A 21070-nucleotide genomic window follows, 5' to 3' on the forward strand; every position below is an offset into this window, starting at 1 on the left:
AGCTCCTAAAATTCCTGTAATTTCCTGGTTGATAGGAGCATCTTTTGTTTTAATGAGGTGACTCTTGGTAGGTTCCTGGATCAGAAAGACTATGCCATGCTTAGAAGCTTAGAATTTTCAACCCCCCTCTCATTCTCTGAGGAAGGGAGAGGAGGCTGGAAATTGAATTAACAATCAATCATACCTACATGATGAAGCTTCCATAAAACTCCCAAGAGTACAGGTTCTGAGAGCTTTCAGTAGAGACACGTGGAGACGCAAGGAGGGTGGCATGCCCAGAGTGCATGGAGGCTCCACACCCCTTCCCACATTCCCTTGTGCATCTCGTCCACCTGTTTCTTCTTGAATTGTAACCTTTTATAATAAACTGGCAAGTTAACTGTTTTCCTGAGTTTCGTGAGCTGCTTTAGCAAATTATCAAACCTGAGGAGGGGCCATGGAAACCTCTGCCTTATAGCCAGTTGGTCAGAAGCACAAACAACCTGGACTTGGGATTTTGAAACTGGCATATTGAAGTGGGGTTGAGTAAGACAGGGGGGGGGGGGGGGGGTAGTGGCTCTAGGTCTGCACTAACCTCAGGCAGAAGTGTCCAATTTTAACTGAATGTATGACACCTAGTTGGTGTTAGTAAGTTGGAGCATTGCTTGGTGTGGGGGGGAAAAACCTACACATCTGGTGTAAGAGTGTCATGAGTCCAGTAAAGGCAGTGTTTTTCCTAGACAAAGTGGGAGGAGAGCATATTCCATCAAATGACTGTTGCTGCTTGTATTTCAGAGCTAAGGCAGTAATGGGAATAGCATAGCATAGCTATAGCATATGTTATTAACATAGCTGCTCACATAAATTTTACCTCAGTGGTCCTCAACTTTGGCTGCACGTTATCACCTAGAAAGCTTTATGGCAAGTCTGATGCATAGGCTGCATCTCAGCCCAATTAAATCAGAATCTCTGGGGGTGGAGCCCAAACGGAAGTATTTTTTAGTTTCCCAGGTAGTACACTGTTGGTGAGAATGTAAAATGGTGCAGCTGCTATGGAAAACAATATGGTGGCTCCTCAAAAAATAAAAAATATAACTACTTGTGATCCAGCAATTCCACTTCTGGGTATTTCTCTGGAGAAAATTAAAACACTAACTTGAAAAGATGTATGTGCCCCTATGTTTACTGCAGCATTATTTATAATATCCAAGATGTGAAAACAGGTAACCAAAGTGTCTACCATTGGATGAATGGATTAAAAAAAAAAAAAAAAAGTGTGTGTGTGTGTGTGTGTGTGTGTATGCAACAGAATATTATTCTGCCATAAAAAAAGAAATCTTGCCATTTGAGACAACACAGATCTTGAGCCTATTATGCTAAGTGAAATAAGTCAAAGAAAGACAAATACCATACACGTGGAATCTTAAACAACAAAACCAAGGTCATAAATACAGGGAACAGATTGGGCGTTTGCCAGAGCCAGGGGTGGGGAGGTAGATGCAATGAGTGAAGGGGGTCAAAGGGTACAAAATTTCAGTTATAAAATAAGTCATGGGAACGTAATGTACAACATGGCGACCATCATTAATACTACGATATCGTATATTTGAAAATTACTAAGAGTAGATCTTAAAAGTTCTTATCACACACACAAGTTTCCCAGGTATGTTAGTTTTCTATTACTGCTGTAATGATTTACCACAGACTTAATGGCTTAAAACAAAACACATTTATTATCTTATATCTCTATAGTGCAGAAGTCCGAAAGAGGTCGCACAGGGCTAAAATCAAGATGTTGGCAGACCTGCATTCCTTATTGGAGGTTCTTGGGGAGAATCCGTCCTCTGACCTCTTCTAGAGGCTCTAGCTTCTAGAGGCTAACGAGCTCTCTCCTTCTTCAAAGCCAGAAACCATCAGTCAAATCTTCCTCATACTGCATCACTCGGACATTGACTTTTCTGCCCCCTTCCCACAGTTCAAGACCTTTGTGATCGTGTTGGGCCCACCCAGATAATCAAGAAAAATCTCCTATCTTAAAGTCAGGTGACTTACAATATCAGATCCATTTGCTACATTAGTTCCCCTATGCAGCTGTAATGTAACATATTCACATATTACCAAGATTAGGACATGGACATATTTGGGGACCATTATTACCATTATCAGATGACCCCAATAGGAAGCTGAGACTACTGGTTTACCACATAGGAATGGACTCAAGAAATGGCTATTAGCAAGCTGAGCCCTGATGGAAGACTGGAGGCACACACTGAAAAACCAGTGTGTCGAGGGATGGTAGAGAAGGGGCAACAGCCAGCCTAATCAATTTTACATTGTCGCAGAACTTGTCTTGCAGGAGGAAGGGGTTATCAGGTGATTTATTATCACTCAGCCTCTGAGAGTCCTGGGAAGTGAAACTGTACATTATGCCAAGGATGCTGGGACCATCTCAAGAGTAGCCACTGCAGAAAATGGAGGTCACTTAACAGGATGGGACTTTAAGACTTTTGGGACTGGTAGCTATCAGCTTGCTCCTTGTTTTACGTTCACTCAGAGCCTGGGTGTATGCCAGATTCTCACATGCTCTGTAGGCTTTCCCCCATGGTGGAAGATGCAAATTACCTGCCCATAGGTTGAATATGGCTTGAAGATATTTTCTGACTGGCCATTATTTAATAGTCACACACACAAATACATTCAGGTTGTCTGGCTTTTCTTAAAAGATCTAGCTTTGCTGGGAGAGCATTCCTGCAGGACAGCTCTCAGTTGGGAGAACAGTGGCTGCCTTTTGATAGAGCACTTATTCTCTGGTTTGCTGCAGGCTTCATCCTAGCCTGCTCACTTCATATATTTACGTTACTGGTCTAGTCTGGAAGGTATTTGAGTTCACAGGCCTCCCCCTCCTGCAGATTTCCAATGCCTCAAGTTAGGCAAAATTCTCATTAAGACCAATTTGCGTGTCATCAATGCAAAAGTGAACAGCTCTTAGATGTTAACTAGGCTTACTGCAGTGATCATTTAGCAATACACACAAATAATGAATACCCTCTCCTCACAATTTCAGGAGCACACCAAGGGGGCTTAAGACCAGTGTCTGAGTAAACAGCCTTGAGTCACCACGTGTACATGACCAAAGTGGTCTCCATTGGTACAAATCTCTCTGTAGGAAATGAAGCTGAAAGCTGCCCAACTATAATTTTTGCCCACTGATCCTTCTTCAGTCTCTGGAGGAACACATACTCAACATCACTCTTCTTTCATACCCACAGACTTCCAAAATTTTGAAGACAACTATCATCACCCATGACAGCCTCTTCCCACTTCCAAAGGCTTTCCAAGAAGTCTGCTTAATTCCCTGGATGACTTTCCCAAGATATTGTGGAGACCTCATCTTCATTCTGGTAAATCCTGAGCTTGCTGTGCCACCCAAATGTGCTATTCCAAAGTCAGCACAGCTTGAGAGTGAGAACAGAATGGCAGAGTAGATCCTCTGACTCAGACCCCATTCCTTTATCACCTGTCCTAACACTGAGTGAACTTACAGATTAGAAAATAGAGGATTCCCAAACTAGAGCCCTTTGAGGTACAGGGGCATTGCAAGACATAGTCTTCCCTTTACATGATGGCTCCAGGGAAAGATCATCCCCTAAGAAATACCAAGTATTTGCAATGGATAAAATCCAAAAACCCTCTGTCCTTACATCCTTTCTCCTCAATGAGCTAATACAATTTTGTAAAGATGACACTCTAACTTTGAAATATGCTATACCTCAGGAGGTTAGAGTCCATTTGAAAGAACCTGTGAAGTAACTTGGGGTGGTAGATGGTGACGACGTTTATTTTCCATGGTGATGCTCATTAAGTCAGCCTTGGCATAATTAGAGGAGATGAAATTCAAGCCAATCTCTGAACTGCTGGTTTTAGTTTCAATAAACAGATAGGACTGCTGTGAGAGGCTCAAGTGAGACTTGGGGTTAGATGTGGTTTTAATTTAACTTTCGTTTATTTCATTAAATGAGATAGTGTATGTGAGTCACTTAGTAAGTTACTGGAACATGTTCGTTTTTATTACTAATCCATGTTTTCTAGCCATTCTTAACCATCTTTACTTCCACCGCAGTCTTTACACTGGGTCCCACATATAGCTGTCACTCAATGAAGGAGAGTGAACTGATACTGGAGATTTTAGTCGACTGTCTCTGACATGCAGTAATGGGACCACTTACATCCATCCCTTCCACAAGAACAGAACAAAGAGCTTAGGCTACAAGGTTGGGGTAGTTGAGGAAAGTTGTTAAAGTGGGTTAATAGATTCTTAAAACTTGGGATCATGTCAGCAGCAGTTCCATCTGGGGGGAGACAGAGTAGATTAGATGTTCTCACAAATCTGTCTCACATCTATGGAAATCCTACTCTCTTTATAGTCTTCTGGCACAGAATACTATGCTATCTCACTTGAGATCATTCCCACAGAACCAGTAGAAAGATAAAGTGAAAGCAAACCAGCAATCAAATTTGATTGTCTTCCATCCTAAGGAGCTTGGTGTATAGTCATTAAGGCATCAGCATCTGTTGGGGGCTCCAGCAGGGAATCCTACTCAAGGACACAGCACAGGAAGCAGAGGGGATCAATCCAAGTGGTACTAAAGAGGACAGGATGGGAAGGACATTTTTTATTTCCCCGGATCTTCAGGCAACCTCACTAAGCTGGAGGTCGCATGCAACTGAGTATGAAACCAAGAAAAATATGAGGCTTAAAAAATACTGTGCATTATAATTCTTCAATCTCTGGAAGGCTAGGAGCCCAAGGTCAGTGTGGGCAGGAAGCGGAACAGACTTCCCAGCCAAGCAGTCACACAATCTTCACGGTCTTGAGCATATCTGACAGTATGTAAGTGTCATCCCAACCCCTCGCAGGCTTCCTCAGGGTCTGCTCCAAGGCCTGGGCCATCTCCAAGAGCTCTGATGTGGCAAGTTTCTGCTCTGGGTGCAGCTGACAGAACAGGATCTCGTTTACTTCACCCTCAATTCGCCGGACATACAGGAGAGGGAAGACTGCTTTGAGCCCGGTCAGCACTGAGTCCTTCAGCCCCAAGTCCCGGCACACGAGGTTGAGGATAAAAACACCTATATGGTGGGAAGGAAAAGAGTCATGTTCTTCAGATCAGGAGACATGCTGGAGGCAAGATTCAGCTTGAGGAATATACCAATTCCTGCCACAGGGAGGTTGGTGGCCTAGGAAAACAAAACTGCGGTGAGTCTGCAGAGAACACACCGCATATGAAGACAGAGAAGAGCATGGGGAATACGTGAACTACGAGAAAACCTGAAGCTAATTTTTGCTCTTCTGTGCTAACAAATTCCCATTCTCCGTGCCTCAGTTTCCCAAACAATTGCTTTGAGAAAGAAAGAATACATACCCCAAGAAAAAAATGTACTAATTCCACAGGGATGTTAGCTTCCTGACGTACATTATGGAATATTTATCAGCCAGTAAGAGGACCAAGGTTACCATGACCTGTGACAATGAAGGTTCCAAATAACTCTGTTCACTCAAGTACCTGACACAAATCAAAACATCTGGGAGGCTGTCAATATGGACTAAGAACTCTCGCTTCCAAGTCGCAAGCACTGGGGTTGGAGTGCAGCTTGTTACCTTGTGTCACCCCGGCAAAGACTCCTTACTTGGTTTCCTTATCTGAAAACAGGATGCTACAAAGATGACACAGCACAGCCTAGTGCAGCCCACATGGAAAGAAATCAAGCAGTAGCTAGCATGACCAAACTGGGAGAAATGTGAATTGCTACACCTTGTCAAACTGTGTGGCAACATCTAGAAAACCCCAGCTTACCAGTAAACTATGATCCAAATTACAACCCTACCTACAAAAATGTTTTATATATAACCCTACCTACAAATATATAACACACCTGCAAATATACCTCACCAAAAGGCATCTATTAGAATGTTGATATCAGTACTGCTTATAAAAGCCCCAAGTAGGAAATATCTTACAACAACAGCAGAATGGAAAAATGAATGTTGTATAGACACACAATGATACTACACACCAATATAAAGGAAAAAGGTAAACACAACGCTATGGATAAATCTCATAAAGATCATCTTTGGTGAAAGAAGGCAAACAGTATGTTCCATAAGATTCCATTTATACGAAGAAAAAAAATGGGCAAAACTAAGCTGTACTGGGGCACCTGGGTGGTTCAGTGCTTGAGCATTGGTCTTCGGCTCAGGTCATGAGCCTGGGGTCCTGAGATCGAGTCCTACATCAGGCTCACTACAGGGAGACTGCTTGTTCCTCTGCCTATGTCTCTGCCTCTCTCTGTCTCTCATGAATAAATAAATAAAATCATTAAAAACAAAAACAAACCAAGCTATACTGACTTAAGTTAGAATAGGGGTTATCCTTGAGAGGAGGATGAGTTACTGGAAGGACCTAAGAGGTAGGCTTTCTGGGGTGCCGCAAATGTTCTGTGTTTGACGCTGGTAAATGGGTGTGTTCAACTCAGGAAAGTTCACTAAGCTACACTTATGACGTGCACATTTTTCATTTAAAACAAAACAATTTTGAAAGGGCCCACCCCTCATCCTTCCCTAACCTTTTATACTTCCTACCTTCCGGAGTCAAGATGCTTTTGACCTTCTGCAGGAAAGGCTGGTCCACAAAAGCTGGTGGTGGACAACTCATGCCCAGTGTTGGATCCTTACTGTCTACATCAAACATGATGACATTGTAGCGGGGCCGTGCTGGGAAAGAGAAGCAAACAAGTCTTTGTCTACCACCATTTACATTCCTACTCCCTATATTCCCTGTGACCTGTGGTGGCCACAGGTGGCTAAGTCAGAAGGATGACATGGAGACTGTCGTTTGCCTGTAACAGCACTAAGTGCGCTGTCCACGGAAGTCGTGGTCAATCAGGGTTCTGCTGTGAGCCCCTTACATTAAAGACAGGGCCTTTATCTGATCTTTTCCTCCGTATTTAAAGAACCTTTCAAAGGCACACACATTCATGGGGTCCATGCTAGCAAGATTACTACTTGGCTAAGAGTCCATCTATACCAGTAATTTTCAATCCAGGCAGAACATTAGTCACCTGGGAATATTCAAAATACTTTGAGAATCTGGGCTCCATTCCTGACCACCTGAGTGAAAAACCCTGGCGTGGGAGGAACAGGTCAGAGAGGAGATAGGAAGCCTCTGGTATTTTCCTTCAACTCCCAAGTAATCACCAAATCAGGCAAAGTTGAGAACTACTGCTAGGCAGCAAAGCAGCTGCCTAAGCCTTTAAGGGCGGACTCTGCAAATGGCTGTGGGAGAAAATGTCCTCAAATTAGTTAGTGTATCTTTTCTAGTCCTCAAACAATAGATGGCTCAAGAAAGATTTTGCTAAATGAGAAAGAACTGATGATGCATTGGATGAGGTCCTTGCTATAATGAAAACAGTTTTTACAAGGGGTAAGCCTACAATACTACTGACTTTTAGCAAACTTTGAGACTATGATACCAATTATTCAAGAATTCATAAATACTGACTTAGGACTACTGCATGCCCATAACAGGGCATAGCACAGATCTTGTTTGGGTTTCTTAAGAGAGCAGAACATGTCAGCTTATCAAAGTCCAAGAACAACCACTGCCCACATTTGTAGGAGCCCTCCAATGATCTGGAAGGTGGTTGTTAGAGGTGACTGCCAGATTATTCAAAACCCATCAAATGGCTGTCAATACAGCAACATGTCACGCACTGACAGCCTACCATGAGCCTAGGGCAGTTTTCAATGTTTCACATGTACTAGTTGTGTTGGGCCTGGGCCCCCACACTGGCCCCAACCTCAGAGGTAATCTCTGATATCCTTAAATTCAGTTTGCAATTAAAATCTCTGCACCAACTGTCCACCCCAGCACCAAGGTACTCACCCCAGGCATCCTGCTTTGCCACACCTTTACTGGGAGATGCCCTAATCCAGTGAGAACCAGAGTATCAGCGATGGAATGGGCAGACCAGGAGGGGTGGGTGGCCTGAGCTCGCCAGGTCCACTTAAGACTGAACCAACCTGACTGACTTCTCCCTGAGGGGCTCAGGCTCTGGGAAGCACCATCCCCAGCCTCCATATCAAGTGGCAAAAGGATCACAGGAGCTGTTGCAGAACATTAATATGTCTTTTGTCATAAATCAGGGATACGAATTATTAGAGCAAAATGGAGTCTCAATTCCAGCAGCAGCACGGCCATCAGCATCCCCACGGAGTAGCATCTACCTCAGGGTTCCTGAACCTCAGCACTACTGACATTTGGGGCCAGATAATTCTTTGTCATGGGTGGCTGTCCTGTGCACTGTAGGGTGTTTAGCAGGATCTTTGGTCTCTACTCACTGTCAGAAGTACCCTCACCCTGCGGTTACACGCATCAAAAACATGTCTGCAGACACTGCCTGATGCTCCTCAGCTTTACAGCCACTGATCTACATGAATGCTGTTTTGCTCTATCTCTGGCTTCACCTCCAGCTGAAAGACTGAAAAAAAACACTCCCAACACACACCCCAACTTTTCTTCCTCTTTTCCTCACCCACTACAGACCTTAGGTTTCTTGGGAGGATGAGGAAGTGACAAGAACACAGAGTTAAGAAAAGAATCAGGAGAAAGACCCACTGATCTGTTAGCACCACAAGCAGAAACAGGACTGTTTCACTTGTTGCTGTAGCCCAACCCCTAGCACAGTGCTGAGCACATGGTCGGCACCCTGTATTCACTGAATCAATACATCAACCAAGGAATAAACAAATCTACAGTCAAAGACTGGAACAATGCTAATGCTGCTGTCTTAGAGATGAATTCTAGAGGCCCTTGCAGGCCTGACAACCTTGCATTAATCTTCCCTCAGCACCCCTCCAAAGTCTCCAATAGCAGTACCTTCTCTTCCCGCCAGGCTGGTAATATAGTCCAGGCCATCTGCAATATGGACCTTCATCCGCTCGCTCTGGGAGAAGCCAAACCACTGAGTGGCCACGTCCAACATGGAGGGGTCGATCTCCACAGCATCAATGCAGGACTTCGGGAAATGATCGTGGACAAACAGGGGGAGGCTGCCCCCACCCAGGCCTACCACCAACATTGCCAGGGGGGTCTCTGCAATAAAAGAATACAGTATCATTTGACAATCTGCTTGCTGACAGTTTTATACCATCCTTGGGGAGGGGAAAGGAGGAAGTTGGATTACTGGCTCTGCCCAGGGGACACACAGTTTAGAGGCCTAGCCTCTCTGTCTCATCCCAGAAATGTAGAAGCCAATCTGACATCTGAAAACTCACCCCTGGTTACACAATCCTTTCTTTACTAGATCCAGAAGCTGAACCAGTATGTTACTATTACAGACCTTTAATGATCCCCAAGCACTCAGCTGACATCGTATCACCATCTCTAACATAAGCATTATTAGATTCCCCTTAATCTAACTGGGAGGGATGATAGCCAACATCTCTCTCAAGATCACAAAGCAGTGGAGATGCAATGCCCTCTGCCTCAGCTTTCAATTCAAAGGCCACAACTGCCCTCTCAGACACATAGCCTAGCGACAGCAATCCATGTGAGTGAGTTCCAGAAATCACAGGAAAACAAAGGCCCAAATCCTAGCTGTAAGTAAAGAGAAACCTCAGCTACCACAGGAGGATAGAAGTCAAGAAACAAGAATCACTCCAAGGAGACACTAAATAGAGGATTAATATCTGAGGATTAAACCTAAGAACTGAGACTTTAGGGACATACATCAGCACCTATACAGGCCAAAAATACAGGGTGTTTCAGTAAGACACACTCAGGACTTCAGGTGAACAGCTACAAGCTTAGATAGAAAAAGGAGTATTTTTTACCACTGTAGTTGGAGCCAAACCTGTTATTAGTAATAAGGCTATGACTGTACTGCCTACAATATAGGTTTTTTTATTTAAGTAGAAATTCAAGTAAGAATTGCATCTGGTGCTCAAATTATAACACATGACTGAAAAGCCAGAAATTCTTCTAAAATGCAAAGGCATTTTTGGAGTCATGATTTTAAAGGTTAATCTGGTTTCATGGGTAGACTCATAAGCAGACACTCATCAAACTGAACAACTTAAAATCTGTGTACGTTGTGTCTCGTTGAATATATTTTATACCTTAATATTTTAAATAAATGAATAAACAAAAAATTTAGACATCCACACACGCAGCCATTCCAAGATCACAATTAGAGCTGAGGGAAAAGTTACTGAATGTTTATTAAATTAACTTGGGAGATGGCTGGGAAGAAGCAAGCTTTGCTGTATGAGCATTTGTTGGTCTCTAATCGCTGTGCTCGAAGCACAAGCCAGCTGACACAGCATCCATCGGCAATCTTACAGGCCCCTCCTGTGGAGGGCAGGGGCACTTCCCTCACCTAAGAGCAGCTCCGGGTTTCTCAGCAGGGCAAGGCCGGCAATCATTGCTTTGTGGTGTTCACAGCACAGGTAACTCTTGTCAATGGACTGCCCTGGGGCAGCTGAGAGGTCCTCGGGAGTGTTAGCAGGCCGCTGCTTTTTCCTGTCCTTTTTCCGTTTCTTCTGGGCTAAAGAAGAGAGAGAGATGATGAGGTCCTATGCTTACTTAGCACTGTAGTCTGCGGAAGGGGAGCCACATCAGCAGCACTCTGCTGTAGTGAGCTTGATTCAACTCAAAACCCATACCACTGGGCATGGAGCCTACTTAAAAAAAAAAAAAAAAAAAAATCTCAGAGGACATGGCCTAGATCTACACTGCCCAATACTGTAACCTCCAGCCACTTGAGGCTATGGAAATATAAACATTAATACAATTTTTTAAAAAGATTCAATTCCTTACTTGCAACCAGCCACATTTCACATGATCAGGAGCCACACATGGTTAATGGTGACCATATTGGGCAGTTAAGTGATTATTAAACATTCCCTCCAATGTAGAAAGTTCTACTGAATAGCACTGGACTAGGTGACCTCTAAGGTACTCACCAACTCTAAAGCCTCTCTGAAACATACTAGTAGGTGGCACTATGGAGAGGCTCTAAATGTTTCTGGCTCATCTCACAGAAGTTTACTAATGAATATAATACAGATGCATATGAAGCAACATGCAACACAGCCTCTAAACTGAAGGCATTAAAGTGATAATCACAACTATTTGGTGAACCACCTCCCCAGCCCCTCATCATTTCAGACCCAGGCTCTGCTCAAGAATAACATACACCTCTATTTTGCTTATTGCCACTTACACTTTAAGAGCCCAGATGGTAACAGGACAACTTGCAGAGCCCTGTGCCTCTGACCACAGGTACCCAGTTCTGTCCTACATCTTAGCCAAGCTGCCAGGTCTTTCTACCACCCAGATGGAGAGTCCAGCCATGTCCACTTGGATCCTACTAGTGTGTTGATGATACCTCACCTCTGTGAGACGCATCCTTCAGCAACCTTGCTTCTGACTGCACCACATTCCTGTTGCTAAGGAAGATCAGCCGCCGGAAATAGTGCTTGTCATCCCCCTGCACATCCTCGACCACGTAGCTGCCACTCAAGGGACTGCAGTTTTGGTGCTGAACAGTCCGGACCCCAATGTCCCCACCCACAGACAGAAAGGGCACCTGAAGATATAAAAAGAGATGTGGTCAAACACCACCTCAATTAAGAAACATGAGGAATTATAACCCTTTCCCTTTGTGGGTATATGAGGAATCCCCATATCAAGGTTCTAGACAGCAAGAACTTCCAAGGTTTGCCTTGAACTTTCCTGAGCCTTTCAACACATCCCAAAAGATTTAATTCACTCTTCTGAAAACCAATTGAGCACAAAGATTTCCAAAACCCTCAGTGAAATGCAATGGGTTCTCCCTAAGAAAAAAACATGAGTGGGGATTCCTGGGTGGCTCAGCAGTTTAGTGTCTGCCTTTGGCCCAGGGCGTGATCCTGGAGTCCCGGGATCGAGTCCTGCATCACGCTCCCTGCATAGGGCCTGCTTCTCCCTCTGCCTGTGTCTCTCTGCCTCTCTCTCTCTCTCTCTCTCTCTCTCTCATGAATAAATAAATAAAATCTTAAAAAAAAAACACATGAGTTTCTCTTTAGGAATCCTCAAAGGACTTTCCATAAAAGCTGGAGGGAACACTCAGGAGAAGACTATAACTATGAGAGAAGGAGCCTGAACAGGGATAAAGACAACAAAATCCAGAGGGAAAGCAAAAATTCCAAGTTTGGAAAATCTCTCCCTTCCCCCAATTATTCTCACCTTTTCCCTTATTTTTTCTAAACAGGAAAAAAAACTAGGAGAAAAATACATCCCCCCCCCCCAGACTTTTCCATTTCTCTTTCTAATCTTTACTCTCTCTTTCTAATCATTTCTCCTTTCTAATCTTTTAAAGACCTCCAAGAAAATTTCATAATCACCAGGGGCCTCGGACTTTACAGAGATGTAGGCATTGGACAGAAGGTGACAAATGACCTCCCCACAGGATCTGCATCTCTCTGGTGGACACCAACCCCAGAGTCTGCCAGGAAGAATCAAGCACGTTCATCTGCAAACACAAGACAGCCTAGTGGGCAGAACAGCAGGCTATAACCTGGGAGTCTAGGTTCATCTTTTCAAATCCGTTACTTCAGCAACAAGCTTCTAGGGACCCTGGCCTTCCTATCCATCATGGATAAAGTACCTGCAGTACATTCGCCAATCAATGAGCAGGATGGAACAAGACAGTATAGGCTGATGAATACCATAAACACTACTTGCCAAAGTAGTGTTTTCCTCCACAGGAAAATACCTGACCAGCAATACTAGTATCCTGAAAACTAACCTGAGCTGTTTTTGCCTCTTTTCCATTCTACACTCAGATAATGATGGTTCTAGAAAACAAAATGGTCAAGGAAGGCCTGCACAAAAAAGGGTAAGGAGAAACATTCTGAGCAATGCACAGTATAAAGAGCTGGAGCCTGCAAGGGGGAGAGCATTTGTGGAGTCTCAAAGGCCACACAAACACAGATGCTACTATGGGTCTCCAAAGAGCAACTACTCACCTTCCTCTCACTACCTGAAACAAGAGAACTAAGTACTGACCACTCAGTTCTGAGGTGTTGATATGCCCTCAGGAACAGCCTAAGGGATGAGACACTAGTCCCAGCTCCAAGACACCTTCTGCCTTCCTGCGTAATATGACTTCTCTAGAGATCTGTGAAAGCTCTGCCAAAGCTTTGTTACCTGCTGCTGGCTGGGCATCCCAGCAGGAGCCAACTCCATGACTCTGGCTGACAGCTCGGCCTGGATGCTGTCCATGCCTTCATACTGCTGACCTCGGTGGAGGGCCACTGTGATCAGCCTCCTGAAGCCTGCAGTGGCCGCCAGCTGCTTCCGACCCTCCTCCATGCCAAAGAGCCACTCGGTCTCCCGACCCTGGGGGACTGGAAAGAAGCAGCTGGTGACAGGGAGTCCAGGGAAGAGTGTTCAAGCCCCAATCAATATGACCTACATGGCCACGAGTCAGCCTTGGCGTAGGCCCAGCATCCCTTCCAAATGTGACCCACTGAGGATTATCACTTCCCTAGTACACAAGGCCCAGAGCAAAGCAGCCATCAGACACATGGTAGGACCCACATGACCCTGTGTGTAAGAGGAGAGAGGCAGGCACCTACTGCAAGAAAAATAGCAATAATGCTAGCGCTTATTGCATGCCAAGCAGTATTCCAAGAAGTTTACAAACAGAAACTAATTGAATTCTCACAGTAGTCTAAGGTACAGGTGGTATTAATACTCCCATTTATAAATGAGGACATTGAGACACAGAAGCTGAATTATTTGCCCAAGTTATTTGCCAATTAATTTCCCACACCATTAGTAAATTTCCACAATTAGTAAATGGTGAGGCTGGGACTCAAACCCAGGCAGTCCAGCCCCAAATTCCATGCTTATATTGGTTATACCATTTGTTCCCAAAGGTAGACAGGTAGGATTATGGAATACTTGGGAAAATAGCTCACCTGTCAGCAAATCACCAGCATGATGATTTCAACACCTTGCCATTGTCTAGAATTTGCTACTTTTGAAAGCACTTCCTCATCCTTATCATTAAACACCACTATTGTTTATTAAGCACTTACCATGTGGGAGCAGCACCCTAAGAGACCTTACACTTTTCACACCTATATGACACAGTCAACTAAATCACTTTATAGATGAGGAAACTCAGGCACAAAGAAAAGGAATGTCTGAGGTCACACCACCAAGAACAGACTGAGCTAGAACTGGAACCCAAATAGTCACTTTTTAAGCTACTACTCTGTACTGTCTCCCTAAATTCAGCAGAGAAGCACAGCAAATTCCCCCCAAGTCATGCCGCTCACAGGCTACAGAGCTGACTCTGCTGCTTGTTACTCCATGTTACAAAGTAACTCTCAACACTGTGAGACTTACCTAAATTGATCTGTCTTGCCTTTCTCTCCTCCCTACCAAACCCATTCTCACACTTTGCCAAGCTTTTGCAATGAAGATGTGAAGAAATATGCCTCAAATCTTAAGTAGGTAGCTGGACAGCTGCTACTCCCTCTTCCTCAGGCCTGGACTAGTCTAAACTCTTGAAGTGCCACCCCCTGCAAGATAAAATCGGCCAAAGCATACCCAGCCACCAAAGTCCCAGCCCTTATGAGCCAGCCCCTCCAGGGAAGAGAGGGAGCAATCCCAACTCACTGATGAAAATGGCAAAATGATTGTCCCGCGATGGTTTCACAGTGGGGCTGTCCACCACGTGGAGGGTGTAGCGTGGCTCCCCCGTGTCCCCATCGCACAAGTCCAGAGATACACTCCCCAGCCCGGCCTTGCGGTACAGCTGGCTGCACAGCCAGGCATACTGCTGCCGCTCCCGCACCGCCTCAGCCAGCCGCTCGGCACTCTCCAGCCGCACAGGCTTGCCCTGCTCCTGAGCACAGAGCTCAAAGATTTGAAGGGCAGAGCCAGGGACTGGCCTGAACTTGGTCATGATGAAGGCAAAAACAGGTAGGGAGAACCGAGGCTCTGCTTCCAGCACCTGGTCCTGGCTGTTGGCCACCTGGTGTACCCTCACCATCCACCCCTCCCGAGAGAAGTGACCCACTGCTTTCTTCAGGATGTGAGCCTGAGCCAGGGAGATGCAGAGGTAGCGACCGCCCACCTGCAGGACACGGCCAACCTCAGCCAGCATCCTGTCCACTTGCTGCAGGGTCTTCTCCTCCTCGTCCGTCAGGACAGCGTCCAGGGTGCCCTTATCCAACACCACCTGGAAGGAAGCATCAGGAAACTCCATCTGTGTCATGTCCATCTTCAAGAAGCTCATCTGGGGCCGTCGGCTGGCATTCCGCTCCTTCATTTGCTTGATGACCACCTCACTGATGTCGATGTTCACTATATCCTGATAGCCCACATCATACAGCTGCTCACTGAGCTCTGAGTTACCGCACCCAATCACCAGTACCTGAGGGAAAAAGCCAGTAAGATGAAGGTGATCAAGGTAAAGGAATAACTGGCAGATACTTCCCAGAATCAAGTCTCGGCATGGCTGTCAAATTTTTAGAAGGTGCAGATGCTACTGTCAGGAGAGAGCACCATTACAGAGGTGATTCTAGGCTCCATCTTGAAAAACTACGGCTTTGAGAATCTCACTTTGAAATCCACATTCATGGGGCAACCCCGGTAGCTCAGGGGTTTAGCGCCGCCTTCAGCCCAGGGCGTGATCCTGGAGACCCAGGATTGAGTCCCACCTCAGGCTCCCTGCATGGAGCCTGCTTCTCCCTCTGCCTGTGTCTCTGCCTCTCTCTCTCTCTCTCTCTGTGTCTCTCATGAATAAATAAATAAAATTTAAAAAAAAATCCACATTCAGCCACAATGATGCAAGGTATGTAAAAAGGGACTTTCCATATTGCAAAAACAACCTAGTCCAAGCTTTCCCTGAAGCAAGCATTGAACACTCAAGTGAGAGAAGTCACAGAATCTAAAAACAGTAGTTTGAACTCAAACCTCCTGTTTGACTCTTGAAAACCTTGCTGTGACATAACTCTATTCCACTCGTGGCTTCAGGTCCACCTGACCATATTCTGTTACTTTGTGTGTTTCAGTTGACTCCACCACCAGTACAGGAGCCCAAAGCAGAGCTTGAACTCACAGCCCAGAGACCAAGACCTGAGCTGAGCTCAGAAGTCAGACACTAACTGACTGAGCCCCCCGGTGTCCACACTCTCCTATTTTCTAAAGCCAAACTTAAAACACAAGTTGCTACCTCCCTCTGTGGGGCAACTGCACATTGATCCTTAAATATTCTCCCCCAATGGCACTATCTCTAGAAAAGTGCATAAATCTTAGACTAGATAGGATTGAATTTAAAAGCCCATGTGGCCGCTTACTACATGTAGGATCCTGGGCAAGAAACTGGCTCTCAGAGCCTCAGTTTCCAAGTCCATGCAATGAATGAACCTTACAGAATTTATTATGAGATTTGAAATGTTGAACACACATAGCACCCAGCACGAGGCTTGGCAGGTAGAGCGTCCTCCAAGAACATTACATTTACTCCCTGCCTCTTCCCCACCTGCACTACATACAGTTCCGTCTCCATCAATCGCTGGCACTGTACTCCCCAGCTGTCATTTATGGAACGTGCCTTAGGGCTCTTGTTGCTGATGAGCTAAGCACGGTGCCTGAATTAGGGTGCCAGCCACACCAGTTCCGTGAACGGGCTCCCGTGTCCGTCAGCCACCGGCACTATCTGCCCTACAGGGTGGACAGGGACAGAATCACCCACCACGGCTCCAGGGGGCCATCCCCGCCCGGACTCCCAAAGGATCCCTCTTCCAGGGGGATCAGTGATTCGAGGAGGGGCTGGCGGCAGGAGGTCTGTTCTCTGAAAGCCCTGAAGCAGGCACGTTTACCTTCCTGTGGGCCGAGTGGTGCGGAGAGCCCGGGCCCCAGCACGCGCCCAGCGCGGACGCCCTGCTCGGTGCCCGGGGCCGAGCACACCCAGGCCGCCAGGCCGCGCTCACCTTCTCCCGGGGCTTGATGTACTTGTGCAGCACCCCGCACAGCTCCAGGTAGCTTCCATACCACTCGAAAGCCTTCTTCCCTCGCTGCTGGAAGAACTTCTCCCAGTAGTCAACGGAGCCGAAGTCCTTGGCGCTTTTGGGCAGGAGGTTCATGCTGCCGGCGTCCGACCGTCCCACTCGCCCGCGGAGGGACCATCGGACGGGCTCCCACACGCGCCGGCGGCGACGCTGCGGCGGGACTCGCTCCGCCACGAACACCCACGCTCACTTCTCCCCCGCTCCAAACCCAGAGGGACGAGGCTTCCGCGCCCGCCCACACGCGAGACGCCGAGCCCACCCCCGGCCCCCGCTGCTCCCGGCTCCAGGCCGCGGCCCCACGTGCGCGCCCCCTCACGCCACCTCAGGGCGGGGACGCGGGACCCGCAACCACATCCGGGGGCGCGGCCGCGCGATTGGCCGGCCTCGCAGACCCGCCCCGCGCGGTGGCTCTGGCACCTCATTGGCCGGGACGCGCTCGCCACGCGCCTGCGGGGTCCACGCGGGCGCCGAGCGTTCCCTGCGCGCGGCGGGGGGGCGGGGCCTCGGGCCCAGGTCCGGGCGGAAGGGGCCGCGCTTCCGGGGCCGCGCTTCCGGGGCCGCGCCGTCGGCTGTGCGCGCCGCGCGGGGGCCTCCTCCCCGGTGTGAGGTTTCCCCGCGCGGCCCTCCCGGCCGGGTGGCCCCTCCCGCTCCGAGCGGACCTCGGGCCGCGTCTGACCCCGCGCGCGGCCGGCTGCGGACGCTGGAGGAGGCTCCCGAAGAGAAACAGCGGTGCAAGGGCGCGAGGCGAGGAGTGAGGCGAGCACGCCCAGCCGCAGCCAGCCCTCCTCGCCTGGTTGTCTTCTGCGTCTCCCGCGCACCGTCCCTTCCCGTAGCCGCTTGGATGACTGAGGTTGGTTTTGGAGGAGGCTGGCCTGTCGGCCACGGGCAGGATTCCCCTGTTACCGTAGCGACGTGAAGCTGCCGCCGAGGAAAGCAGCTGCACGCCCAGAAGCTGCGCCTCACCTTGTCCCCCAGAGGACAACACGCACAGTCAAGCTCATTTGGAGCATCAGCCTCCCTGATGGGAGTCGTGCTGGCGCCATCGAGCAGTGGCTGCGACTGCTTCCTTGAGGCGCTTAACGGACACACTGCCCTGTCGTCTTACCTGATACCCTAAGGAAGGTCCTGTGAAGCGCGTTTCACGGCGCTGGGAATAGCGGGAGGGAGCACCCAGGGAGCAGGCAGGCGGGCGTGTGGGCGTGCCCTGGGCGTCGACCTGTAGTCGGGGGTGAGGGACCCCACCAGCACAGGGGCCACGTAGACTGGTGGTCGTTAGTGGACTTCGTTTGGTTTACGACCGTAGTTCTCGATCTTAGCCATGATTCAGGATCACCTGGAAGACCTATTAAAACAGGTTGCCGCATCTCGCTTCCAGAGTGTCTGACGGATCGGGTCTATGCTGCGGTCCAAGGGTTTGCATTTCCAGGAAGTTTCCTAGCGATACCCATGGTTGGTTCAGGACCACACATTGAGAACTATTTCAAAGTATAAGTAAAGAGAAGAGCCGACAAACTTAGCTCCCACTCCACAACGTTAACAGGTTACTCTAAAAGCCCTCAGCAAGTGACATCAAAGAAAATCCGTCTTCCTGGACCGCCTGTTGAGTTCACGTTATTTCCTTTCAGGAAGGGAACCCGAAGGAGCCCCTGAGGTGGCGTCAGTTACTAGAGTTCCTAATGAGTAAGATGTGGGTTCTTTCAGAAAACACTTAATGAGAGCTGAGGACATTGTTTTTCTTTGAAGCGCTTCACGATACCAATGAAAAAAATCAGATAGCATCCAAAACCACAGCCTCTGCCCTCTCCCCTGAGGACTTAAGTCATCAAACGTTTACATTACCTACTAGGAACCAATCTTTGTGATGAAGCTATGGATGCAGGGGTAAGCAAGGTGGTCACATGGTAGACACTCAACAAACAATGTCAAAAAATAATCTGTATGAAGGTCGTGATGAATGCTGTGAAGAACAAGTATAAGATTCTGTAACAGCAGATACCTTCCAGACCTCCTCTAGAGGTGACCACTTCTACGGCTCTTCTGAAAAAGGGACAACAATTTTCTATAATCTGTCAGGTTGGGTAAATACTGCACACCTGAAGTTGGTCTAGTGGTATCAGGCTGACATAGTTAAGAACCCAGTATTTCACCCTCTGAAGGTCCCTTCAAGAACCTTTGGTTCCTGCTTTCCCCTCTGTCTCTTTTGTCCTTTCTGTGAATGGCTCTATATTGGAAACGATAGTAAGAAGTGGTTTCTGTCACAGCCCAGGCGCCAGCCCCTTATCTAAAGCCCTAAAAATACAATTATTTTCTGCACTGTTTCAGACCAAGAGGATAAGTAACTTACCCATCCTCACCTGTGACTGCTGCCCTGTTAGAGGCAAAAAAACAGGTCCAGGTCAGAGCACTTGAAAAGTCACTACAGCTTTGCTAAAGTGTATGAGTGACTCTTGCAGAAATACTTCAGATTGAGCATTAGACTTGTCTTTTATAATACTTACATTTGAAATATAGTTCTCTACGCTTGACAATAAGATATAATTAATAGCTGTGCATCCTTGTATAGTTAAAACCAGTTAGATATTAAGATGGTCTGTGTTTGGAGATCTCTGGGTGGCTCAGCGGTTTAGCACTTGCCTTAGGGCCAGGTCGTGATCCTGAAGTGTCGAGATCTGGTCCCACATCGGGCTCCCTGCATGTGGCCTGCTTCTCCCTGTGCTTGTGTCTGCCTCTCTCTGTGTCTCTCAAGAATAAATAAATAAAATCTTAAAAAAAAAAAAAAGATGGTCTGTGTTTTATCAGGAATTCCGGGGTGGGTACCAGTGTGCTTTAAAATGCACAGTGCATGTAGATGAGATTATTCCGTGTCATACCCTAAAAATATAAATCCAGACCTCTCTCAGTATATAATCTGCAATTAGTAGTCTTACTTAATTTTAGCATGGGGTTCCTAGCAACAATATTAAACTAATTGTTGCTGAAATCTTTGCAAAAGGAGGCATAGATAATTAAAGCATTTCTGAAAATGTGGGAGACAGAGAATAGCATAGAGCATGTGATAGACAGAAGACACTCTCCCCCTGAGACGTGTATGTCCTAATTCCCAGAACATGTCAATAAATTAGCCTATGCTGAGAGGGAAATTACGTTTCCTAAGCATCTGACGTTAAAATAGGGAGACTAATCTAGATTATCCAGATGGGCCCAATGTAATCACAAGGGTCCTTAAAAATGGAAGAGGGAGACAGCAGAGAAAAAGGATAGAGGTGGTAACATGAGAGGGATTGGAGCCGCATTGCTGGCTTTAAAGATGGAAGAGGGGGCTGGGAGCCAGGGAAAGGGCCTTCCAGCCTATGAAAGCTGAAAGAGCCAAGGAAAAGAATTCTCCCTTAGAGCTTCCAGAAGGAACTCAGCCCGGTAGACACCTTGGTTTTAGTCCAGTAAGACCCCCTCGGGCTTCTCTCCTCCAGAACTGGAAGACACTAAATTTGTATGAAGTCACTAAGGTTTTGAAACCACTACAGAGCATTTCCGTGAGAGGGTATGGGTGGTTGGGCAGAAGGTTACAGTGGGAAGAATGCAGCTTCAGAAGCTAGAACAGAACTGAAGTGAGCAGCACCTCTGTTTTGAGAAGTCTTCCGTTCTGAGTGTTCAGATTAAAGCTGTCTGGCCGTAAGAAGCCAATGAACAATGAGGCTCATGACAGAACTGATAGGAGAATGCTCTCAGGGAGAATGGAAGCAAATGATGTCTGGTCATATACAGGGAATAGGAGACCCGAGGACTCAGAATGGTGTCCATATAGGCGTCTGGATGACTGGGGAAATTGCCTATACAATGGAACAGGGGAAGGAGAAGGGAGGTCATTTGGAGAACTGTTGCTTGAGAGGAATTTAGAAGTCACCGTGCTACCCACGACAGGTTCAAAGCCACTCTCCCTGTCCTGCATGCCTATCCCAGGGCTCA

The 21070-nt window shown here is 47.0% G+C and overlaps 1 protein-coding gene across 4 annotated transcripts; it reads right to left on the bottom strand.

Annotated features, from left to right (window-relative positions):
• Positions 1–1689: 1689 nt before the first annotated feature.
• METTL13 (methyltransferase 13, eEF1A lysine and N-terminal methyltransferase) lies at positions 1690–17454 on the bottom strand. Of its 4 annotated transcripts, none has more exons than XM_025430332.3 (8): positions 17030–17454; positions 14709–15468; positions 13227–13426; positions 11430–11625; positions 10414–10581; positions 8913–9128; positions 6617–6748; positions 1690–5106 (listed from the first exon to the last, which is right to left on the bottom strand). In XM_025430332.3, exons 1-8 carry the CDS (start codon positions 17180–17182, stop codon positions 4832–4834), a joined length of 2100 nt encoding a protein of 699 aa, XP_025286117.1. In that variant the 5' UTR covers positions 17183–17454; the 3' UTR covers positions 1690–4831. The 4 variants fall into 4 exon arrangements, with proteins under 4 accessions (XP_025286117.1, XP_048968255.1, XP_025286118.1 ...); XM_049112298.1 differs by having other exon boundaries at positions 1690–5214; XM_025430333.3 differs by having other exon boundaries at positions 14709–15273; positions 17030–17452.
• Between the last annotated feature and the right edge of the window lie 3616 nt (positions 17455–21070).

Source organism: Canis lupus, chromosome 7 (assembly GCF_003254725.2).
Source record: "Canis lupus dingo isolate Sandy chromosome 7, ASM325472v2, whole genome shotgun sequence".
In the NCBI taxonomy this organism is placed as follows: domain Eukaryota; kingdom Metazoa; phylum Chordata; class Mammalia; order Carnivora; family Canidae; genus Canis; species Canis lupus.